General features: G+C 42.3%; 1 protein-coding gene across 1 annotated transcript; it reads right to left on the minus strand.

Annotated features, from left to right (window-relative positions):
* Positions 1 to 734: 734 nt before the first annotated feature.
* Positions 735 to 5149, minus strand: LOC121711557 (interferon-inducible GTPase 5-like). Its single transcript, XM_042095250.1, has 2 exons — positions 5072 to 5149; positions 735 to 2766 (listed from the first exon to the last, which is right to left on the minus strand). Exons 1-2 carry the CDS (start codon positions 5095 to 5097, stop codon positions 1527 to 1529), a joined length of 1266 nt encoding a protein of 421 aa, XP_041951184.1. The 5' UTR covers positions 5098 to 5149; the 3' UTR covers positions 735 to 1526.
* Between the last annotated feature and the right edge of the window lie 3927 nt (positions 5150 to 9076).

The raw sequence follows: 9076 nt of genomic DNA on the forward strand, positions 1-9076 counted from the left end.
ACACACACACATCCACACACACACACACTCACACACACGCACAGGCTCGCACATACAAGCATACACAAAAGTTGCAAGAGTAGGGGATGGAGTAGGAGATGGAGATGATTTATTTTCGCAGAGAGGATGTACAGGACTGAGCGGCGGTCATATTTTATACCACTATGCAGAGATGGGAAGTAACGAAGTACAAATACTTCGTTACTGTACTCAAGTAGATTTTTCAGATATTTTTACTTTACTTTACTATTTATTTTTGAGGCGACTTTTTACTTTTACTCCTTACATTTAAACACGAATATCGGTACTTTCTACTCCTTATATTTTACAAAACTGGCTCGTTACTTTAGTTTCAAATAATTTCAGCCTACTATTATTATTTTTCGCGTCATCAATAGCGGATCGGAATATAGGCTACTGTACGTTGCACTTGACGCACCACTACAAGATGACTTGATTTGGGCGGCATTCATTCGCGGCAAATCATTGCAGCTTGATGGCAGTAACGTTAACGTTAGCACATAGTAGGATGTCTCAATTCAATTTAGTCAATAGCCTAATGCCCTCCTCCTCTCCTTTGGTGCTTCCCTAACTTCTAGCTGCAGTGTAGCCTATATCCATAGCAATAAGTAGGCTAGATGCAGCCTTGGGTCTTGAACAGGGATGTAGACTGGTGGAGGCCGCTAAACGCAAGCAGACTAAACGCAGTTTACCCATCACTGAAATATCAGAAATAGTTTCTCCACCCTTTTAATAGAGTTTATCCACCTCTCAAAAGAGTTTATTCACCAATTACAACTGTTAGCATTTAAAAATTACACTGTATTATCCACAATAACAATATGTACACTCATCAACACTCTGTGAACCACCTAATGCCACTTTGTTGTGTATTGTTATAAACATTTGACAATAACTGCAAATTAACCGCAAATTACCTTACCTCAAAACAAAAGATAAAATTAACAACATAACCTAACCTCACTCCCTAACTAACCAAAAATAGAAGAAAATAAGGTTAAATGAAAATGGCACCCAGCCTCCCTATAAAGCCTCTCAGAAAGATTTAAGACTATAAACCATAAACATAAAAGTTGGTCAGACAAATCAAATGGACAATACATCCATGGATGTAAAGTGTAACAATTAAGGTAATAAACAAACAAAAATATGTCTTTGGACGTAAAAAAATGCATATAATGATTCTAACACAAATACACAATATTTACTATGTATGATTGATCCTGCCATGTGTGCATTATTATTCATCCTTATATATCCTTAGTGTCCCAGAAGAAACTGATGCAAATACAGTATTTGAGTGTTTATGATCACACATTCACTTGTAAAAAAGTTTGATATTCAGAGAGAATGTCAAAACTATTCCAGTCCACAACACACATTCGTCCAGTGCCCTTTGCTTAAAGGGATTTTTTTTCTACATTGTAGCCTCAATTACATATACCCATGGTATCCCCCTAGATTTGTGTTCAGATGCTTCTCAACTTCAATTATGGAATCTCCACTTAGAGCAGTTGTGCTTTTTCCAGCACAGACCTGGCATCCTTTTCCATTTCCTTGAGACCTTTGTTGAGCAGATAGTGCATGATAGGCACAGATATGGCTCCAGCTGGTAGCTGTCCGAGTGGGACTGCACAGCTCATGAGCCCCTTGAGAGTGATGATGGAGGCCATTGAAGGCGTTGCGAGCAAAGACTTCATCGTGCCATGTGTGACTCCATCTTTAAACCTTGATTTAATTTCAGCTTTTAAGTCCATCACGTTCAGTTGCACTCTTGTTGCAAGCCTCTGTAATGAGCTATCCTCGAGCCCAAAAGATCTGAAAACACTTTCTAGAAATGACAAGGTGATTCCATAATCACATGCCACTGTAAGACCTGGGACAGGAACCATAGCTATTGCACCTGAGCCAAAGGCTGTGAGCCAGATCATATTCTGTAGATGCCTCTTCTTCCTCTGCAATACCTCTAAGGAGTAGACTGGTAGAGAAAGGACAAGGGCATGTTGCTTTGTTTCTGGGAGTTCTTTCACCAGGGTGTCAATCAACTTGTTGAAATCATAATCACTGATATTAAAGGAGGATATCAGAAAAACCTTTGGGTTTCCAACATCTTTCAAATTCTTCTCACAGTCCTTTCTGATCTTAGATAACATAATTTCCTTGTTGAAGTCTCTTCTTTTTTCTTCTGCTTTGATGTCATTGTCGATCTTTGAACGTATGAAATAAAACAGTAGTTTCTTCTTCTTGATTGCTTTGGCCAGGCTAATGTCATTCTCTTTGAATCTCTCTGAAGTGAGGATGATAAAAAAGTCGTAGCGTTCAAAATGGACATCAGATAGATACGTCTTTGCTTTGAATTTGGGAGTGCCGATACCTGGCAGATCCCATATGGTGACATTTGGCATTGTGGGATGTGTGAATGGTGTCGGCGCCTGCGTTGTCTCCGTCACTCCTGTTTCAGCTGCTCCCTCATCATCGTTACTCAGACCCCGTATGGCGTTCACAAAGGAGGATTTTCCTGCTCCTGAATTTCCAGTTACACCTATGTTGAGAGTCACATGATCCAAAGTCTTAAAGTTTTCTTTAATCTTCTTTACTGCAGCATCTGATGAAGACTTTTTGAATTCTTTCAGAAATTTTTGAGTTTCTTTATCATCACTAAACCCTTCAGCACCTCCATCGCCATAGATTTCAAGAATCTCAGTTTCGGGCTCTGCCACACTTAAATCTCCTGACATGGTGGCTCTGAAAACATATTGAGAATTATGATCAGGCATGTTTTAGCTTAGATGTTATTTTATACTGTGGAATTAATACAACAAAATGTTAGAAAGGATACTTTACTTAAGGTGATGCTTGCTTGCCCATAACCTGATTATACCAGCTGGACTACTCTGAAAGAAATGGGAATACTGTTGAATGTGTAGCAGGATGGACTGCTTAGCACCAAGCACAGCAATGGCAATTAGCTTGTTCTCCTTGCCCTTGATATGTAAATCAGGTTTATAGGAATTTGGTCTCTGCATTTATCCCTTCCGCGAATTACTGTAACACAGAGACTGTCTGTCTGTCTGTGTCTCTGCCCACATGTGCTGGTCTATGCCCTCTACAGTCTTGGCAACATTCCAGTGACTACTGGTTCGGGTGGCTCCAGTTTCTTCCCGTTTGACTTGCTGTTATCTGCTGGCATTCCTTTGTGTGTATGTGTTTGTGTATCAGTTCAGGTTTTGTCTTTTGTTTGCCAATGGCTTGTTGGGTGTTTGTGTGTACAGTACTTTGGATTGTGTCCTTGTATTTGTTATATTTGTGTGTTTGTGTTGGGCTGTCCATTTGGGGGATCTCTCTTTAGTGGTTGCTACTCTCCTCCTTGTGTGCTGTGCGCTTAGTGTAGTACTACTGTTAACCCATCCCTTTTGGTCGTGTTGGTGTGGAGCACTTTTGATTGCCCTCTTTTGGGGTGCAGCACCCGTTAGCAGAGTTACCTGCCAAGTCACAGCCTAATGTCTAGTGTCCTGACTTCTGTGTGTCCATGTACATGATGTCATTGTATCTGTTATTTAACAAAAATAAATATATTTTGGTAATAGACAACCACATCTGCCTTTCAGTCAAGGAATCTGTATGACCTACTGGTTCTAAGGGATGTCTCCTCTAATACCTGGGGTGGAATAGTCAATGGCAAATTCCCTGCAATGCCACACATGTATTGTAAAATCTGCACCAATTACTGCCCCTATCGTTCGAAAATTCTAAAACAACGATGTTATTTAATACTTCAAAATAACATTTGATAAATTAACCTTACATTTTTCAGTAGCCATGTGTGTAGATTTGAACAAAATCTGGTTTGAGTGTGGGATACAACTGCCTGAAATATCCAATTTTGTATACCACACTCAAAGTTTAGTGCTGGGCTGGTGGGTGCCTACTTCCGCCCTTTCACACGGCACATCAACGGTTAGACCAAGAATTCTTGTCGCAAATCAAAATTCCACTGGAGCTCCAAGCGGATTTGTACACGCAGCCTTACAACACTGTTTACAGCTCTTCGAGTCACGGTAAAATGTAATTTTTGGTACATAGATAATTTAGATACACTTATGGTGTGGGTGATTGCGTTTCTTTAGGAATCCGCCGTCTTGGTTTGTATAGAAATGAATATTAAGCTATCAGGAGAAATATTCTTTGGTCAATGAAATATTTTTTTGGAACGCTGCGGCACGCCTAGTCTACAACCAACCCAAAAGGGCACATGTTACCTCGCTGCTCATCCAGCTACACTGGCTACCTATGGTGGTCCGCATCAAATTCAAGGCACTAACGCTTGCCTACAAAGTAGTCTCCGGTTCTGCTCCCACCTACTTGAATGTCCTCATACAGACATACGCTACCTCCAGACCGTTGCGCTCCTCAGACGAACGATGTCTAGCTCTACCACCGGTACGCTAATGCCAATCCAAACTTTTCTCATCTGTTGCTCCTCGTTGGTGGAACACCCTGCCAGTTCCTACAAGGGAAGGGACATCCCTCTCCATTTTCAAAAAAACTCCTGAAGACCCAGCTCTTTAGAGAACATCTCCTTCAACATAGGCAACATAGCACTTCTTACAACAAGTCTTGCTGATCCTAGCACTTACCTCTTGAACTGACACTCAACTGTTTAAAAACAGCACTCACTGATGCACTTATTCTTGCTGTACTCTACCGTTTGTCCTAAAATTGTTGAGAGAATTGCTTTAAAACTTAAACTGTTTACCATGTTGTTAGTCGCTTTGGATAAAAATGCGTCAGCCAAATGTAATGTAATGGTCACCGCTATTCTGAGATTTACGGCTCCCATTGACTTCCATTCAACACATCAATTCAATAATGTGCTCAAACTAACACCACTGACTTATGCCAGCAACCATTTCACTTTGACAATAAACTACATTTTGGTATAAGATATACTACAGATATATACAGCAAGAATAACAAGCAATAACCTGAATACTTTGGTTTTCAATAGATCATTAACAGATCATTATATGACCAACATGTACAGGCTTACCTTGTGAGAAACGCATCAACAAGCATCTGCTCACCTACCAAATTAACTTGTTCTTTTTATCAGATATCTTTAACTGGGGGTGGAGTCACTGAATATCCTGTGGTTTTGTGTGATATGCTGTAGATTGCCTACTGATATCTTACTATACAGTAAACCTCTAGAGCCATATGTGCAACAGTATCATGTGTATGCTATTTCAGACATCCCAAATCTCCCGGAAGTTCCGTGAGTCTCCCGCATATTAACAGCGGCTCCCTGACGCCCGCAAATTAGATAAAATCTCCCGGAATCTAGAGCGAGCGATCAAGAGCGTGCACGCGAGACCAAGACTTCAAATCGCGAGTGCATCTGAGTGACAGGGGGGAGAGAGAGGGGTGGTGCGTGTGTGCCTGAGCACATCCAAGACAGCGAGCATCCTGATTGGCCTGTTTTGCTAAATCAACCAATCAGTTTTCAGTGTAGGCGGGCTTTTTATCTCTTTTTTCCCGAACTTAATCAGTTCAGTGTATCTAGGAACAGGAGCGTCATTGAGACAGTGCCCCCCAAAAAAGGAAAATGTAAGACCCATTTCAAAGTGTACCCTGGTCTCATAAGAGTAAAAAATTATGATAGGCCTAGTCTTGCACGCTGCACTGTTTGTAACAGTGACTTTAGCATTGCCCATGGCAGGTAAAATGATTGCAAAAGACATGTTGAGGTGAGTTTAACTAGTGCCAATTCATGTGCATATTATTCTATATTCAGGCCTATACATGGCTAATTGCCATGAAAAAAAACAAACTACCAAAATGTACATATTTTATTTTCACAATTTCTATCTTCATTATTTGGTGTACTGACTAGACATTGAACAAAAATATTAATCTGTATTTCAGTATCTAAATAGGCCTAGGCTAAAGTTTTTTTTTTTTCCCTGAAATGACTTTTTGCAGGTTGGGATGTCTGCTATTTCTATTTTAATTTATTATAGCAACTCTTTTTTCTAAAGGCAAATGAATTTAGTTAGAATTAAGGCAATGCTCATGGCTCAAGTCATGGTATCAAATAAAAAATGTTGCTCAACTGGATATTCTGCAGAAATACCCTGTTACCTGACAGTGATGCTTGAATCTAGTTTCCTGGAAAGTTTTTAGATTAGATTACATTGAACTTTATTGTCATTGTGCAGAGTACAAGTGCAAAGACAACAACATGCAATTTGCGTCTAACCAGAAGTGCAAAAGGGGGGGGGGGATATGTCCGCCTCCTTGTTGTCCCTGTCAAGGTTGCCATGGTCATGGCGGTCATCAACAAGCACAGGCGCAAGGAGGCATGGGGCGGGGGTGAAGCTGGGGGCTTAGTTGGTTGGTTGTCACCGGGATGCAGAGCTAGAGTTCAGAAGGGTGACCACCGCCGGAAAGAAGCTTCCTCTGAACCGCTGGTTCGGGTGCGTAGAGACCTGTAATGCCGGAGGGAAGTGGGGTGAACAGTCTCTGGTTGGGGTGAGAACAGTCTTTCATGATGCTGCGCGCCATACACAAGCGTCTCTTGCCCTGAATGGCCTTGATGGAGGGGAGTAAGGAACTGGTGATGTATTGGGCAGTTTTCACCACCCTCTAAAGTGCTTTTTGGTCATAGGCAGAGCAGTTGCCATACCAAACTGTGACACAGTTGGTGAGGATGCTCTCGATGGTGCAGCGGTAGAAGTTCACCAAGATCTAGGGAGACAGGTGGACCTAGTCCCCTCAGAAAGAAGAGTAAGTAAGTAAGTAAGTAAGTAAGTCTTTATTGTCTCTCTCAAGAGAGAAATTAGCAATGGGCAAACAGAGAGCATCAGCGACACATACATAAAAAAATACAAGCAACAAAAAACAAGACATGTATCATTTTGCATAGACTCACTATACATAGAACATGGAACACATGGCATTACCCAAGCACACACACACACGCCACCCCTCCTCCCCCACCCACACAGACACAAACACATGCAGCTCATCCAATAAATAGTATAAACCATGCTGGTGACTCTTCTTGATCAGGGTAGAGGTGCTGAGGGTCCAAGAGAGGTCCTCAGAGATGTAGAAACTTGAAGCTGGTGACACACTCCGCCTCAGTTCCGTTGATGAGAATGTGTGTGTGTGTGCTAGCTTTAGACTTCCTGAAGTCCACAATGAGCTCTTTGGTCTTCTTGGTGTTGAGAGCCAGGTTGTTGTCAGTGCACCACGATGTTAGGTGCTGGACCTCTTCCCTGTAGGCCGTCTCATCGTTGTTGCTGATGAGACCAATCACTGTAGTGTCGTCTACAAACTTGACAATGGTATTAGAGCAATGTACAGGTGTGTAGCCGTAGGTGAAGAGGGAGTAAAAGAGAGGGCTCAGCACATATCCCTGTGGTATGCTGGTGTTCAGGGTGATGGTTGAGGAGGTGTGATTATCTAACCTAACAGCCTGAGGTCTGTTGGTTAGGAAGTCCAGAATCCAGTTACAGAGGGAGGTATTGATGCCCAGTTCACTGAGTTTGGTGATCATTTTGGAAGGGATGATGGTGTTGAATGCTGAACTAAAGTCAATAAACAGCATTCTCATATTGTCAAGGTGGGACAGGGCAGAGTGAAGTTTCATAGAAATGGCATCCTCTGTGCTCCTGTTCTGACGGTAGGCAAATTGGAAGGGGTCCAGTGAGGATGGTAAGCAGATCTTGAGATGAGGACCAGCCTCTCAAAGCACTTCATAATGATGAGGGTGAGTGCAACTGGACAGAAGTCATTAAGGCTTGTTGCAGGCAGTGGAGTGTTTTGGCACCGACACAATGGAGGTGGTTTTAAAGCATGTGGGGACCGCTGTCTAGGCTAGTGACAGATTAAATATGGCAGTCCAAACCTCAGTCAGCTGCACAGCACAGTCCCTGAGTACGCGTCCGGGGACCAGCAGTCTTACTGCAGCATGGCACACACACCGGTGGTGGAGAATGTGAGGGGCTGGTGATCTGAGGAGACCACAGCCTTGAGGGCCAACTCCTTGTTGTCCCTATCAAAGCGGCCATAGAAGTGGTTCAGCTCATCAGGCAAGGTGGTGTCGGTGGAGTTAGTAGTTTTGTAATCTATGATGGCCTGGATACCTTACCACATGCGTCGGGGGTTCTAAAGTGATCCACAATCCTTAGCTTATGGTTGTGCTTAACCTTTTTGTTGCCTCTTTTCAAGTTAGCCCTGGATAAGCTATGGGCTTGAGCTTGACCTTTTCAGGATATCATATGCAAAATTAAACTTGAATTAAACTTTCTAGGGAAGAAACTAACAGGCATGTCTATGCAACGATCATCCTCCTGGACCAAGACAGCTCCAGCACCCTCCAGACTCGGTGTGTGTGCATGCTTCAATTCAATTCAATTCAAAAAACTTTATTTATCCCCGAGGGGCAATTTTCTCTATGCAGGCATAGTGACATATAAGACATAACACAACATATAAGACATAACACAACATATAAGACAGGACAGACAAAGAAAGAATAGGACAGACAGGAGTGTAAGGAGGGGGGGGTTAGTCCCAGGAGATGGAGGAGGAGGGGGCTTGGATTCAAGTTCAAAAGGCGAATAGCCTCAAAAGTAAAGGTGGCCTTTCTCCTGATAGTCCTAGCCAGAGGATAGCGCAGACGCCTGCCAGAGAGCAGCCATTCAAAAACTCTGTGTAGGACATGAGTAGAGTCTTCTAGGATGCAGTTGGCTTTCCTTAATGTTGCCTTGTCGTGCAGTGATGTCAGAGACTGAAGAGGGTGGCCAATGATTTTAGAACATGTGTTCACAATGCTCTGGAGGTGTTTCTTATTTTTGACTGAGAGGGAGTAAAACCAGCATACAGATGAAAAGGTCAGTACACTTTCAATAAAGGAGGTGTAAAAAATGCTAAGAATCTTCCTGTTCACTCCAAAGGAGTAAAGCTTCCTCAAGAAATACTGCCTCTGTTGACATTTTTTCATAATCACCTCTGTATTGGAGTCAAAATGCAGTTTGTCATCAATGAT

This window comes from Alosa sapidissima, chromosome 6 (assembly GCF_018492685.1).
Source record: "Alosa sapidissima isolate fAloSap1 chromosome 6, fAloSap1.pri, whole genome shotgun sequence".
Taxonomy (NCBI): Eukaryota; Metazoa; Chordata; class Actinopteri; order Clupeiformes; family Clupeidae; genus Alosa; species Alosa sapidissima.